Raw genomic sequence first — 14,830 nt, forward strand, 5'->3', positions numbered from 1 at the left:
AACAAATGAAATCTTTTTATTTATTTTTTTACATTGCTTAATTGATTGGGTCTTTGAGTACAAAAGTTGTCCAGCCCCCGGACGACACTTTCCGTCCAAGGTGATCCATATTCATTTTATTTTAATAATTATTAACCTTCAGCACAAAGAGATTGTCAGCAGTGAGGGCAAAGAGCCTCTCGTCGGTGGCCCTGAAGCCCAGCACGACTCGGTCCGTGTCCAGGCTGGCCACCTGTTGCTTGGCAACCTGCCCTACCTGCCGGCCTTGCTTGCGGTTGAAAAGGACGCCGTCCACCGGGGACGGCTGACGGTAGATGAAGGCGCGGCGTAGGCACTCGCACAGCGAGGCGTACGAGAAGTTGGGGGCGCACGTGGAGAACTTTCTGTCCCGCTTGGACGCCTGCACGTAGCCTGACAAAAATAGACACAATTAGGCTAGCATGCTAAGCTAATATCAGGAGAATCAATAAATTCACATTTGTTTTTGATAAGTGATCTTGTATTTGAAGAAAATGCGTCAAACGGGTGTCGTGTGACAAACAAGAGGACACAAAGGTTTCAGTGGGCTGCAAAACTAATTATCTGCCCCTTGAGAAAAAAAAAAAACTGATTAGAGCGAGTCCTCCTGGCACACCTGCCAACGTCGCCTCTTCTGCTTCCAGATTAGAATGAGTGCCAAAAATGTAGAAAAATGATTTTATTTTTCTGAGATAATTTAATTGATGTTTTTTTTTTTTTTTTGGATAAAAAACATTTCATTTAGTCTAATTTCTAAACTTAATCCTGAAATTCGTGAGCACAACCAAGCACACTGCTGCACATTTGCACTTCATATCAAATTTGTATCTCCTCGTTTGCCGCAATTAGCAAACGCAAGATGGCAAGTGTGCCCTCCGACCGCTCTCCACATTTCACGAGCAAATTGACGGAACTAATGAAGATGCGGCGGGCGTCAACTGGAAATTAAAAGCGCTGGCGGCGGCGTGGGCGGTCGGTGCTTCACTACGAGGGATGACAAAGAAATACTAGCCCACGTTTAACGAGCTAAGTTGATTTACATGCTGTTAGTTACTTTCGGCACGTGTTGACATCATGGAGCTTAGTTTCGCTTGTGATCTAATGAGGGACGAGTAGAACCTCTGGGTCCTTCTTACCCAGGGCGTTGAAGGTGGCCACGTGCTCCCACATGTCAGCGGGCTGGTCGGGTCGCGGCTGCCACAGCAGGGCATCCACGTCGTGGCGCAGGCATAGGCACGGCATCTGGGTTGGGTCCACGCTTACGGTGAACAGGTACTGATGGCTGCCGAGGTTCACCTGCAGCATTCACAAAATTGTTTAGCAACTTCTTCTGTCTGGTTTACCAATAGTAGGCTAATGTCGTCAAATTATTGCTTGGCGACCGCTCTACAATTGTGGTGGTGGTACTCAATAGAAAAGCTTACAAGGACGATTGAAGGTCGAAAATACAAAAGAATGTTTTTGAACAGATGCGGGTACAAACAGCAGTTCACCATCACGACCTTCGAACTCAACAGTTCTCTGTCTCGCCTGACCTGGTTTTGGTAACCTTGCATAATTCCGATGAAAAAGCCATTTTTTTATGGTTTTACAGGAAAAAAAAAAAACCACCAACACATAAAATGTCGGGCAAGAATGAGGAACAGGCTGAGATAGAAATTATTTGCGTTTGGTAAGCATCTTAAGAAGTTGTTGTCATGGTGCTTGGTGTTTTTATTTGGCAGTTAATCTTGCGTGTTACCGCCACCTAGAGGGATGGAGTGCAAAAGCAATCTACTGCAATTTGAACTTCCCATCACCAGACTAAAATCAGGAACAACATTTTTTTTCCTGTTTGTCGGGCTCTTTTTTCAAGCAGATAGGATGAGACTGAAGCCGGCAAGTTCATCTGGTTCATCAAGAACAAAGAATTGCTAAATGAAAAGGATCCGCTACAATTTCAAGATGAAAGCTCTCTTTTTTGTTTTGTTTTTTTACAGAAGAAAAGACATATTAATACTGACACAAAGAGCGGCCGGAAGAAAAATGGCAAGATAAGCCTTCTCGAATTAAGTTGCGCTCACTGAGTCACATGCTGGCACAGGCAGCCGCCGCCTGCTTATTTGTGAGCAACATTAAAGGGCTTTTCATTTTTTGCCGGAAGACACAGCATCGCTTACATTCAAGCTAATGATGAGCCTCTCATTCATTAGGCCCTCAAGTGGACTCCCGTGGGAGCTTTGTAATGGACTCTGAAGCAAACAGAGAGCGGGCCATTAGCCCTGGACATCATTCAGACTCCCCCACGCACCCTCCCATTCTTAAAAAAAATATATAACTGAAAGAGCACACCATATCGCTTGGGAGTCACGTTTCCGCCGAATGCTGAGCCGATACGAAACATGTGACACGTTGTTCACCTTGGGGGGAACGTGGCGGCGAGAAGGTCACCGGCAGCCTTTTTTGCTGTCAGGATGGATGGCGGCTCCTCTAACAAAACATCCATTTTGAGCTCAAAGCAATAAAACATAGACGGAGGAGGCTGGGAATGACAAAATATACCTCCATGCGACGTTGATGTCGGTATGAATCATACTAAAATGCCTGCCATATAAAAGTGCCTGTGCTGTAATCTGATTACATTTCCAATTTAAATCAGATCTGCTCTTCAGTGACGGATGTTGAAAAGTGATTTTGTGGCTGGGGTCGAGGGAGCAAGACGGCAAAGGTGGTGGAGCTGGAGTGTTTATTTAGCGCTCGAGGCGAGTACTCACCACCTGAGTGGTCTTGAGCGACTCTCCGTCAAAGTGCATGAGGCTGGAGGTGTCCTCGGGGAAGCCGTCGCAGTCCTCCAGTTCCTGGGAGTTGCAGGCCGGCTTGTCCGGGTCGGGACCGGCGTGCTGGCGAAACAGCCGAGACTTATTTAGAGTGTAATTGAAAAGTTGGAGGGAAGTTGCGGCTCACCACGTCTTGGGAGGTCAGATGCGTGAGCCTCTCGTGGATGAGGGCGGCCTGCTCGTCGCTCATCACATGCTCGCCCCGACGGTCGCCCGTCACTAACTCGGGCCACATGGGACCTTGGGTGCGCTTCTGCAGATTGACCTCCAAGCTGCCAAGAGGCGACCGATGGTTGAATCGAGGGTTCCGTTGAAAGCGGCGAGCCTGTTTACCTTTTGTCGTCTCTGAGGATCCAGGCGGAGGCCTCGGGGTCGACGGAGGCGTACAGCTGGCCCTCCAGGAGGGGCGGCGAGCCCTGCACGCCGACGCTGAGGGTGTCCGCCGTCAGCCGGAAGAGGACGGCGTCCTTGCTCACGCCTTCGGGCAGGCGCACGCTGGCCGTGATGTCGTCCGACGTCTGCTGCCAGAAGTAGACGGGATCTGCGTTGCGGGCGGGAGAGATGTTTACTTCACACTGCTAAGCACTTTGGCTCCTTCTTAATGAGTCATATTGGGCTCGGGCTAATTATCCCATTCATCAGACATCGAGACCGGAATATTTTGCTAAATTCAATTATTGACTTTTCCCTTCAAGCAATAGCAGCGTTTTGTTTTTTTCCTTTCTTCGATTCTTGACAGCTGAGCGGCGTCAGGAAAGCTTTTAACCTGACATCGGGATGCATTTCTTTTTCTGGGTCGCTTTCTCTCGCCGGGTCGCCGGAGGATGAACGCTTGTGATTTTTGTTTGTCTTCCCGGAAAAATCATCATCATCATCTTGAGCGAGAGGCAGCCTCCGACTCGAGTAGCGAACCGCAAAACTCATTTGTGTGATCCTTGTGAGAGCACTTAAAGTAGGACAAAAATACCAAAGTTGATGGCGCCGTTCTGTACTTCGCCAGTCACGGCTTTTGATCACAAAGCAATCTCTGTGTTGTCTGACTTTGATTTACACTTAACTGTATCAATATTTGATTTCATAAAGAACACATACCGCGACTAATTAGTGTAACAATAATTTGATTATTTTGTGGAATGATATCTGTTTTGTTTTTGTTTTTTGCTTGGCCTTGTTTTTTAACATGTGAGTCCAATGTGACCTTGTTTGCAAAATCTCACCCACAAAAAAAGTTGACAATTTCTCATATTCATGAAATAACCTCAATTCATAATGGGGTACAAGTTGGACAGAAATGTTGTCATGGCGATTTGTGCTTCCAAAACTGGAAATAATGAGACTGGTGGGCAGACTGCCTAGCATGAGTAACACCCTTAAAGACAACAAAATGTACATCTGCTCGCTGTGACTAAACACATGCCTTTAAAATTAAAATGTTTGTCTTCTACCGACCTGGCTTCTCAACCTCCATGTCTTGCTCATTGGTCGCCGGCTGCGGCTGTTCGAGGGGCTGGCCGTCCACATGCGTGAATGCGAAGGGCCTCTCCGACGCCACCATCAGGCCATCGCCCTGTGGCGTCACGGCGGCGTAATGAGGCACCGACTTCCCCCGGAGGAGCCGCCGCTTTGTCACTTCGTATTTCTTCTCAACACCTGCGAGGAAACAGGAAGTTATCTGACATAAACGGAACCTTTTGAATCAAAACGGTTGACACCCCTCTGTTGTTTATTATTTCTTTTCCCGCACGCACCTTGCGTCGCCGCGTTGGCGACCGAGATCCACTCGAGTATCACCGAGTATCCGCTTCCCGTCGTTTGATGAGGGTCCTTGACGACGCGGAGCAGCAGGACCTCCAGCGTGTGGGCGCCCCCCTGGACGTGGGCCACGCTGTGGAGGACAATAAACGGCTCTCCCAGGTCCTCGCTGAACAGGGGCTGCATTCAAACAATTAGTAATAAGTGGGTAGGAAAAGTCAACACTCCCCCTGTTTCACTTCATCCTGGCATTTGAAGAGGGGTGTGTAGACTTTTTCTCTCCACGCAAGGTGCACAAACCTCCCACTTTCCATGGGCGGTGTCTCCCCGCTTGCAGGTACGGAGCAAGTAGAGTCGCCCGGCGCCGTCGGAGAGGGCGGCCCAGGTGGCTGAGGTGAGGCTGAGGGAGGGGCACACGCGGTTTTGGCGACGCTCTGGTTCAGTAGCGAGGCGGAACACCTCCCTCGGTTTGCCCAGCACAGTGTCCTGCAACAGAAAGATGACAGCAAAAAAGTGTTTAAAAAAAGGAAGTGAACTGAGACTTTCCACTTTGGAGATATTTGCAGATAATGTGACGCTGCCACACCCACGTCACTTAGTGACAGATGGATACGTCTTTCCTGTTGCCGCGGCAACAGGTCCCGGGTGCAAAAGCACATCCGGCATGTGGTGCTGTTGCTCACCACCTGCTGGTGAGTCAAAGGCATTGACACCTCGATGCAAAATGATCAAGCGTGTGGGATTGTGGCCAGAAAACACGCACACACGTCGTCATCGAAGGCTTACTAGCGTGACGGTGAGACTGAGCACTCGCCCTTTGGAGTCCACAAACAACACGCTGTCTTGGTACCAGGGGTCCAAATGGAGGTAATTGTACATGCCGAAGGCACGCATGTGCTCCAGAGTGTACTGGCAATCCTTCAACGTCACCTCCTCGACGGCTGAATACAAACCAGAGAGCGGAAAGGTCAAGGGGAGGAAATAGGCGAGGGAAATGCCAACAAATTTACATAAGCTCTGGGAAAAAATAATAACAACAACAACAACAAAAAAAGCCTTTTTACTATGGCGATATTTTTGGGCAATATCTGAAAATCGTACATTACCATTTTGCATTTCTGGCTATTCATGCTCTTCATGAGATGACGTCGTTGTTATTTACGTTTACTATGAGCTAAGGGGGAGAAAATCATCACCATCTTGACAAAAGAATAATGTGACCCAATTACAATGAGGGCACTTTTATTCACAAGCTGGACAAACAGTCCAATTTACGTGATGAGTCACCTAATAGGCCTGATTAGAGGTTAATTAGCTAATTAGATTTGCCTCACATTATGAAATCATCTAATCTCATTTGGGCGGCGGGTGAGCTCAATAGATTTACAGCAATTTTACCAAAACTTGAGCACAATGTATTTTATTTTTACTTATATTGTCCGAGGCATTAATTCAAAGGGGAAAAAAGTCACATAAACTCTTTAAGGCCATGAAAATGTCACATTTAGCAATTCCAACCCTAATTATTCTATCTCTATGACTATCAATATTCATGGTAACCAATCCGATTATGGTTTATATCAATCAATCAATCAATCAATCAATCAATCAATCAATCAATCAATATTCAATATTAAATTCTGCAGTGTCCCACACACCACGTCAAGTTTTCATCAATTTGTAAACTTCTTTTGTGCAATTTTTGCAAGATGCAGTATTACTATGGTGGCAGATAAATCAGAATTTAGCTTCGTGAAATTAAGAAACGTGTTTCCTATCGCGTTTAAAAAAGTCATAAATATAAATTAAATTTAAAGGGAAATGAGGTATTTGTGCCTTGTGGAGGTTTCATGCTAACTTGCAGCTTACCAGCGTCCAACTCAACGTTGTACGTCGGTATTGGGTCCAGGGATAGCCGGTAACTCTCGAAGTTGAGATCCAACAGCTCTCGATTGACCTTCAGGGTATAATTTGACGTGGTCATGGTGTTTACTTTATAATTCAACTGTCAAGATTGCCGGATATGTTTTTTTAAGGAGAAGGAACCTTGCCATTAACCAGTGACGCGCTCGATTTTTGTTTCCAGTCGGGAATATTTGAAACCGGACGTGGAAATGGGAGGTTGAGACGCCAATATAATTTAATCTAAAAACAAACCAAAGCGGAGTCATAACTTTAATTATGTAACATGTTAAATATAAGATATAAATCTGAATTAATATAAAGTTGTTTAATGACAATAATGTTTAATGATTTGTTGGACAGCAGCGGTGGAACGGAACGAAAATAGTCAGGGCTGCATTCTGGCCGGTGCGTTATTAACAAGGGACAACGTGCTCCCTAGCCGATCACAAACACGAATAAAAGGTAAACCGACGCAAATTCCCGATCTGATTAGCTTTTTTACATCGCCCAAATAATATTTGTGCGTGCTTATTTTCTATTGTTCTCTGTCAGATCATGAGCAAAGACGCCCAGATGAGGGCTGCTATTAACCAGAAGCTGATTGAAATGGGCGAAAGGGAGCGGTGAGGAAACCGCAGTCATTTACAATCACAAAACACGATCCTACTATACCTGAGTAGATTTATTTTGGTGTCTTACCACTTTTTACTTTTACCTAAAATAACACAATTTTACCCAAGCCTTTTTTTTGCACAAGCGTCTGTACTTGCACTTCGCACAGGGTGTGAATACTTTTGCTACCTCTGTTTACAGGTTGAAAGAGTTACTCAGGGCAAAGCTGGTAGAATGCGGTTGGAAGGATCAGCTGAAGGCGCACTGCAAAGGTACCAATCCTGACTGGGGCCTCTTTTGTCTATTCTTGTTAAACTGGATACGTTTAAAGTGTTTAATTGCACCTCGCCTCTTTGTGCAGACGTGATCCGAGAAAAAGGCCTGGACCATGTCACAGTAGAAGATCTTGTCAACGAAATTACACCTAAAGGCAGAGGTAACGTGCACGTGATCACAGTCGAATCTACTCAGACGCTTAAAAATTGGATAAAAATGACATAAGGAATGATGCAATTAACTAACGATTTATTTATTTATTCTTTTCTCCCTCTCTCCCGCAGCACTGGTTCCCGACAGCGTGAAAAAGGAGCTCCTGCAGAGAATCCGAGCGTTTCTTGCGCAGCATGCAGCCTTGTGAAAACCACTGCTGTCCACTTTATTTTTTATTTTAGCGAGATCGATGGATCCATAGGTAAAAATCCAGACTGAGGTTCATTTGTGTTGTTTTCTTTTTTTTTCAAGTTTGTTATGCAAGCAGTTTTTGGAGAAAATAAAAGTCATGCCTATTTTAGTTATCAACGTTTCTTTCGTGTCTTTCTTTTGACGCCGAACTAATTATATACCTTATAATGGATGCAAAAACGTGACATGTTCTCAGACATGTCACGTGTTGTTATTGTCTCTTTCTGACAGCAAAGACAGAAAGAAATCCTGCTGCCTTTTGTTCCATGGCATCTTAAAGATGTCTTATGTAAGATCTTTTATTTCCACTGATAGCTCCTCAAGTTACATAACAAAAAATCTTCCAGTACTGTATGTCCCTGACTGTGGCTCCAAAAAGTCTACACCCCCCCCCCCCCCCCCAATCAAAGGCCAACTTTTTGTGCTGCTCTCAATTTTTCATTCCATCCAATTCATATTTGTGTTTAACTAATCCACAATATGCGCATTTGCATTAGCAGGAATCTTGTAGAAAGTAATGTAATGTAAAATTTATTTGGGGGGGGGGAGGGCACCCCTCCAGATCAAGCTGACAGATCTCAAATAAAATAATTATTTTATCATAGACAGATACAACCAAAATTGACAATAACATACACTTGAAAAATACTGTGTTGGATAAGTGGTTAATTACTATAATTACCTTCTAATTGATAAATTAAAAAATGAGAATTTATTAATTTTATTGTACAAAAACATTTTTTCTATACATTTTGGGGAAGGTAAATGTGTGTAAACTGTTTAATGATTATTCCTTTGAATTTTACTTCAGTTTATATCATTTAAACTGAGTACAATCAATGACATACATAAAATTAATTTAGACTGAACTATCTTATAATTTATTAATATTACAGAGCTAAATGACTGAAATGAGATCTTTTATGGGATTTTACAAAACCCTCGATAATGTAATGGCTTGCCGGAGTGTCTTCCTACAAAAATGCTGTGACTTTTTTGGGCAAAGAATTTCCAAACAATTCCAGGTAGCGCTTTAAATAGCTTTTGGAGAAAGATTGAGACATCAGTTGACGGCTACTTTATCTCTGTTTTTTTTTTGGGCAATGAATTTCCAAACAAATACCAGGTAGCGCTTTAAATAGCTTTTGGAGAAAGATTGACACTTGATACTCATCAGTTGACAGCTCCTTTGTCTCTGTCCCCGTGCAGTTGTGGTGGGACCATCTGGGCGTGCGGCTCACCTGCAGGTCCAGCCCCCTTTGCAGGTGCGGCCAACTTCATAAAAGAGCCATCGCTCACCACCAAAAAACACATAAAGGAAGAAAAACATTTAAAGACCCCAAGACATTCAAGATTTTCGGGACTGGGCGCAGGTAAGATAAAGACTTGGTAATTTTGCATTTTACTTTGGATTTGATGATGATTTGTATTTTTCTGATGTAGCGAGGTAGGATGAAGGTCCGACCAGAAGCTCTGCTCCTCGCACTTTGCTGCTGCAGCTGTGAGTAAAATGCAAAAAAAAAGAAAAAGAAAAAATGAACACTTGCCGTCAGATTTTTGGGGATTTATTTGGGTAAATTTTTTCATTGAATTTCTGTTTTTTATCTTTTATTTTCTTTAAGTGCAGTGCTATTAGAATTGCTTTCATTAGTATAAAATATACTTTTAGAACAACTATGCTGCTGTATTTTGATATCGTCAGTTTTTTTTTCCAGGTATAATTTTATTAGATTATTATTAATCATTTGATTACATTCTACTGACTAATGTTTTACTCAGATGCTCAGCGCCTACATTACGTGCAACCGCATACAGGAAGCACAGAGGGAGCGACACGTCTCACCCTGACTGGAGAAGGTACCCCCCCCCACTCCGCAAGTGTGACCTTGCAAAAAATATATGTAAATTTTTGTTTGTTATTTTCTTCACATAAAAGGTTTTGCTCAAGAAGGACAATTCCAGCTCAATCCCCAAAACGACATGTTTGGGAACCGCGTGACGCTGGTTTCGAACACCTTGTCTATCCCTTGCGACGTTGAGAGGGATTCCACGCACGGCAACCAGATCATGTGCTACACTAGGTACAAAAAAAAAAAAAAGAGGGAATCACGGGGTAGCACGGTGGACGACTCTTGTCACTCCTGCTCTTGTCACATCCAAAAACAAAGTTTCATCTTCTTGGCAGAGCCATGCCGAGCGACCGGTACACGGTCCGTGTCAGCATCAATGGCGTTCCCATCCCTGATGAAGGCATATGCAGAGGCCGAGTCACCTCATACCACTGCAGCTTCTATGTAAGTATCCCTCAAGTCCAATTAAACCCATTTGTCTTCCTTCTTCTTTTTTGTAACATCTCACTATGGTCTCCAGACAAGATGGTACCAAACTCCAACCATCCGGTCCCTCACTCCCGTCAGCGGGCTTCCAGGTGATATCTCCAATTTAAAAATAAAATAACTCTCACACTTTGCAAAGTGCTAAAAAGTGAAATCATACCTTGCAGGAACCGTGGTGACAGTGGAAGGACGCATCTTCACAGATGTCTACGGCAGCAACACCGCACTGAGCTCCAATGGAAGGAACGTCAGATTTCTCAGGTATGAACACATGTTCCAAATTGGGTCTTAGTTGTAAACAGAAAAAAATAATAATGCAAATGCTCCGTCACACAGGGCCTATATGAAAGGGATGCTGTGTGAGCTGCTCAAACCAGATTCTGATGAACTGTAAGTACAAAAAAAAAAAAAAAAGTTGATTAAATGCATCAAAATGTATTTATTTTAATTACGCTGTGTGTCTTTGAAGCTATAATCTGAAGCTATATTCAGAGACCTCGGTGTGGGGACACATGAGCTGCAAAACAACGGGGACTTACGTGGGTAAGCTCCAGTGACTGATGAAAAATTGTTTTAAATTTGGATTTAATTTGTAGATTTTGACCATTTCTCCCCCAAACTGCCTCCCCCAGGACATCACAACATGAGCTACATCTTGGATTCGAATTATGGCAGGTCAGCGGGAATAATCACTTTATTGTGTTTTTTCCATAGTTGAATATAACTTACTTTGGAACTTAGTTAATAGATGGCTATTACCGTAAATTTTGGACTATAAGCCACAACTTTTTTTTCGCAAATTTTGAACCCGGAATCACAAGTTTTAGCTGGTGCGGTTTATAGTCCGAAAATTGCAGTACTTTTTTTGTCTAGTGATTAAAGAAGATTCAAGACCTGTTTGTAGCTAAATAAAAAAAATCTGTTTAAATCCAGGAGTTTACCCGAGAAGAAGTTTTAGCTGGTGCGGTTTATAGTCCAGTGCGTCTTATAGTCCGAAAATTGCAGTACTTTTTTTGTCTAGTGATTAAAGAAGATTCAAGACCTGTTTGTAGCTAAATAAAAAAATCTGTTTAAATCCAGGAGTTTACCCGAGAAGAAGCTCTTCAAGGTCTCAGCTCAAGGACAGCTTGCCATGTTTCAGACATATGCAGGTAGGTACAAGTTAAAATGTTTCAAAGTATCCTGAAAGGTAACAAAATCCGATTCAACATTTTAGAGGTTACGGCCATCACGCCATCCAATGGCAGCGTCATGGGCGGAACCCTCCTGACCATCCACGGGCGCTTCTTCGATGAGACCGACCTTCCGGCACGTGTCTTCGTGGGAGGTAATTACAAAAATGCAACCCCCACCCCCCTTTTTTCCATAACGACGTCACAGTAGGCATTGTGTGTCAATCACCAGACGACAAAAGAGAAAATGTTTGTAGGCTCGCACGCAACGCTGATAATCCTCTTCAAAGAAACAAGTGTACATTGTGTACTTGACAACAATGGAAAAATGCTGAGTAATTGTGTAAATTCTTCTGGCAGATTAGCGAGACTATTTCACTCAAGTTTCCATGACACATGATTTACATATCAGAAATCAACGCAAGAATCTCACAGCACCACAGAGTAGCGTGTTAGCCAAATAGCTAAATGTCATATCAAAACCAATCAACAAAATTTTCAATGTACCCAAAAAACTGGAATAAAGCACTTCTCCACATTTTCATAGGGATGCCGTGTGATATCAAGAGTGTGCGTGATGATGCGATCACATGCGTGACGCAAAAGAGCCAAATGGATGACAACAACGTCAACAACATGACGCTCTACCCAGGTGAGATTCTTCGACGCGTCTTTGCACGTCCGCTTCAAAAAAACACGCGGAAGGTGTTCCGCCATTATGTCGACACTTTGACGCTTTGCGATTTTATCAAAATAGAGATTGAGATGATAAATGACTGTCACGCATCTAAACAACATTGCTGAAAATTCTCAGAGCAGGGCTGTGCACATCAAATGAAATAAATCCTTATGACTTCCAATCAACCCAGGTGGCCGAGGCTTGAAGATGCAAGTTTGGAACAACACGAACCCCTCAACGTTGAGCGACATACTCAGCTACAACGAGAGCAAAGAGGGTTACTGGGAGAACTGGATCGACTCCATGCCCCACAACTTTGTGCTTGAACTGAACTGGATAAGCACCAGAACGACCGGTTTCTTTGTACCACCGGCCAGCGGCAACTACACCATCTACCTCAACTGTGATGATCGCTGCGAATTGCACTTCAGCAACTCCAGCCGACCGGAGGACAAGGCATGATCATTCGGCAATATCATTTTTTCCAATATGACCTACTCAAAACAAATGTTTCACAAATGCCCCTTTTAGGTCAAAGTGGCATATCAGCCAAGCTACGTCTCAGATTACACAAAGCTTGCATCGCAAAAGTCCGAAGTCATGACGCTAGAGAAAGGAAAAGTGTAAGTGCAAAGTCACATTGCCATATTTGGTTGGTCACACCAAGACTGTGTGGTAAAAAATGTTTTATTCCTTTCTTCCTGTAGCTACTACCTTGAAATTCTGCATCAAGAATATGGCGGAGCAGCCGGAATCAACTTAGCCATGTTCCGACCGGAAAGTCCGTTTACGGAAGCCCAGACGAACGATGCCGTCAATGAGGTCCAGCACATATTGGTGGAATCCGAGATGTTTGATGAGAAACAGGTAGGTGGAGGTTACCTTGGTGGATCTCTGGGAGTCCAACATCTGTTGGTGGTGATCTTTCAGGTTCTTACCTTGGAATCGTGGCCCAGTAGTGCTAATGGGGTCAAAGAAGTCCAGAAAGTGAGCATCAATAGCAGCTGCATCGACCTTCAATGTGGAAGCACTTACTTCCGCCTCCGCTACGAAGGCGCAATTACGGGTAACCTTGATGTTCCGTCAAAATCCAAACTTGTGTACCGTTCATTATCATTTTCAAAATTCCCAACGAATGATCAATAGATCTGATTGCGGTGAGCGCCAGCGCTGCTGTGATGGAAAGAGCCTTGAACAGCCTATGGTCCATCAAACCCGACACGGTCCAAGTCAGCAGGACCGAAGACGCCGATGGAGTTCATTTCACGGTCACCTTCAATTCCTACAGAGGTGCGAAGTTGGCAAGTTTTGAATCTTCCTGTAAGAGTGGCATTGGACTTCTGACAAGACTAAGAAAACCTGATTTTGACTCTCAGGTGACTTCAAGCCTCTCTACTCCGAGAGTTATAACCAGTACACAAACATCAGCATTTCTGAGGTGACCAAAGGCAGGAGTAACATGTCAACGGTTACCTTGCACTGGGGAGGGATCGCCACAAAACCCATCCCGTACAATGCCAGTGGTTCTGAGGTCAGTTCCAGGATTGACTTGAAACTTCAACTCTCACCCTAACCCTAAACCTAACCCTAACCAGGTTCAATCGGCATTTGAGGATCTGATGAAGGCAGAGTGTCCCCTTGAGATTCTCACAGAGGAAGGACGAGATGTGATGTTTTTCAAGAACTATGAAGATGACAACTTCATGGTCAGTGATGTCATTAGATGATGGAATAATCATCTAGTCCAATTTTTCAAACAACCTTAACTGATTCTTCCATTGACTAGTTTGGCGACAACAGAGGGACCCCTGTGAGAACCGCCTTCTGCGGCTTATGGTCCTTGGAAAACCCACAAGTTCTTTTCAAGGACACTTACACCAAAGAGTCCGGCGACACCTATGGGACAATTTCTCTAAGTCAATATCCAATGGTAGAGTTGCTCGATTCGTAGCTGTAGAGATGAAAGCAATTTGGATGAAAACCACATTGTTCTTTCTTTCCAGCTTTGCTTTGCACACAAGGGAATGCTACGCGATACAATCGGGTTAAAGTTCACGTATAAGGACACTGCTGGCACGACTAAGACAGTGACTGGAAATATCGACGTAACCTTTACCAAAGGCCCCACGTCAGTAAAAAGCACATTCAAGAAATATCTCTGTCAATCTAGACCAGGGATGAAGATTATTTCTGTGCAGATGGAGTTACAAGTGCGTGGACCTGCAAACATCTCTCCAGACAAATTACCAAGGAAGCGCTCACACTGTCGAGGAAATTTACTTGAACAATGATGACTCCGGGGAAGATTTCTACGTGGATGCCGTCCACGTCGGCAAGAAGCGCACCACCACCAACGAACAAAGTAAGCAGATGCTCTGAGAACAACCATCTTCTGTGACCTGGAAATGAATTTATCTTGTGGTTTTCCCATAGCGGTTCCCCACAAGAGGAGACCGCCACCATTTGAGAGCTCTGGTCGTACCTTCCAAGAGTTCTCGGTTGTGAAAGAGATCAAGTCAAACGCTTCGCAGATTTGCTACGAGATCACAGCTATTTCCATGGACTGCGCATTTGACTTCCCGCTCATAGACGTTGGCTTCCTGCAGGTAACCCCTCGAAAGAGCTCCAGATAAACGTCAGAGCAGCATTTCAGCCTTGGTTGAATCTTCTTCCTTTTGGTCCATTTGAAGATGTCCAACAGTAGCGAGGATATGAATGAGTTTCAGGAAGGGGAAGCAAAGGTCAGCGTCAATCGTATCCACAAAGCCACTCCAGTTGTGACGGGCTCGTTTGATGTGGAGATGCATGGGCAGCGTATCGAAGGTAGCCCAACTGAACTTCTAGAAACACAAACCCTGG

General features: G+C 44.1%; 3 protein-coding genes across 6 annotated transcripts in view; 2 read left to right on the top strand and 1 right to left on the bottom strand.

Annotated features, from left to right (window-relative positions):
- On the bottom strand, positions 1–11,398 carry nudcd1 (NudC domain containing 1). Of its 2 annotated transcripts, none has more exons than XM_088364270.1 (12): positions 11,209–11,398; positions 10,281–10,508; positions 6,456–9,283; positions 5,373–5,527; positions 4,887–5,072; positions 4,583–4,766; positions 4,284–4,484; positions 3,168–3,375; positions 2,965–3,106; positions 2,772–2,897; positions 1,155–1,314; positions 1–411 (listed from the first exon to the last, which is right to left on the bottom strand). In XM_088364270.1, the coding sequence occupies exons 3-12, from the start codon at positions 6,568–6,570 to the stop codon at positions 122–124; spliced, it is 1,767 nt and encodes a 588-aa protein (XP_088220396.1). In that variant the 5' UTR covers positions 6,571–9,283; positions 10,281–10,508; positions 11,209–11,398; the 3' UTR covers positions 1–121. The 2 variants fall into 2 exon arrangements, with proteins under 2 accessions (XP_088220396.1, XP_088220395.1); XM_088364269.1 differs by having other exon boundaries at positions 2,962–3,106; positions 11,209–11,395.
- eny2 (ENY2 transcription and export complex 2 subunit) lies at positions 6,533–7,897 on the top strand. Its single transcript, XM_088364275.1, has 6 exons — positions 6,533–6,550; positions 6,855–6,953; positions 7,044–7,114; positions 7,305–7,375; positions 7,465–7,539; positions 7,664–7,897. Exons 3-6 carry the CDS (start codon positions 7,047–7,049, stop codon positions 7,738–7,740), a joined length of 291 nt encoding a protein of 96 aa, XP_088220401.1. The 5' UTR covers positions 6,533–6,550; positions 6,855–6,953; positions 7,044–7,046; the 3' UTR covers positions 7,741–7,897.
- LOC148380262 (fibrocystin-L-like) overlaps positions 9,032–14,830 on the top strand; it is a 22,398-nt gene continuing 16,599 nt past the window's right edge. Inside the window, exons 1-25 of one of the 3 annotated variants that reach the window (XR_015854744.1) lie at positions 9,032–9,157; positions 9,228–9,285; positions 9,564–9,641; positions 9,721–9,865; positions 9,970–10,078; positions 10,155–10,212; positions 10,288–10,381; positions 10,457–10,510; positions 10,590–10,663; positions 10,753–10,795; positions 11,201–11,271; positions 11,337–11,447; positions 11,840–11,944; positions 12,162–12,427; positions 12,503–12,594; positions 12,679–12,838; positions 12,902–13,037; positions 13,118–13,261; positions 13,348–13,502; positions 13,567–13,677; positions 13,758–13,901; positions 13,975–14,099; positions 14,170–14,333; positions 14,405–14,577; positions 14,662–14,794. Coding sequence is in view for 2 of the 3 variants with exons in the window: in XM_088364265.1 (XP_088220391.1) it covers positions 9,237–9,285; positions 9,564–9,641; positions 9,721–9,865; positions 9,970–10,078; positions 10,155–10,212; positions 10,288–10,381; positions 10,457–10,510; positions 10,590–10,663; positions 10,753–10,795; positions 11,201–11,271; positions 11,337–11,447; positions 11,840–11,944; positions 12,162–12,427; positions 12,503–12,594; positions 12,679–12,838; positions 12,902–13,037; positions 13,118–13,261; positions 13,348–13,502; positions 13,567–13,677; positions 13,758–13,901; positions 13,975–14,099; positions 14,170–14,333; positions 14,405–14,577; positions 14,662–14,794 (2,794 nt within the window). In the remaining variant the exon portion in view is untranslated. Of the gene's footprint in view, positions 9,158–9,210; positions 9,286–9,563; positions 9,642–9,720; positions 9,866–9,969; positions 10,079–10,154; positions 10,213–10,287; positions 10,382–10,456; positions 10,511–10,589; positions 10,664–10,752; positions 10,796–11,200; positions 11,272–11,336; positions 11,448–11,839; positions 11,945–12,161; positions 12,428–12,502; positions 12,595–12,678; positions 12,839–12,901; positions 13,038–13,117; positions 13,262–13,347; positions 13,503–13,566; positions 13,678–13,757; positions 13,902–13,974; positions 14,100–14,169; positions 14,334–14,404; positions 14,578–14,661; positions 14,795–14,830 lie in introns of those variants that run through there. The other 2 variants (XM_088364265.1, XM_088364267.1) reach the window with 2 other exon arrangements.

This window comes from Syngnathus floridae, chromosome 21 (assembly GCF_059516105.1).
Source record: "Syngnathus floridae isolate MCC-2025c chromosome 21, RoL_Sflo_1.0, whole genome shotgun sequence".
Classification (NCBI taxonomy): Eukaryota; Metazoa; Chordata; class Actinopteri; order Syngnathiformes; family Syngnathidae; genus Syngnathus; species Syngnathus floridae.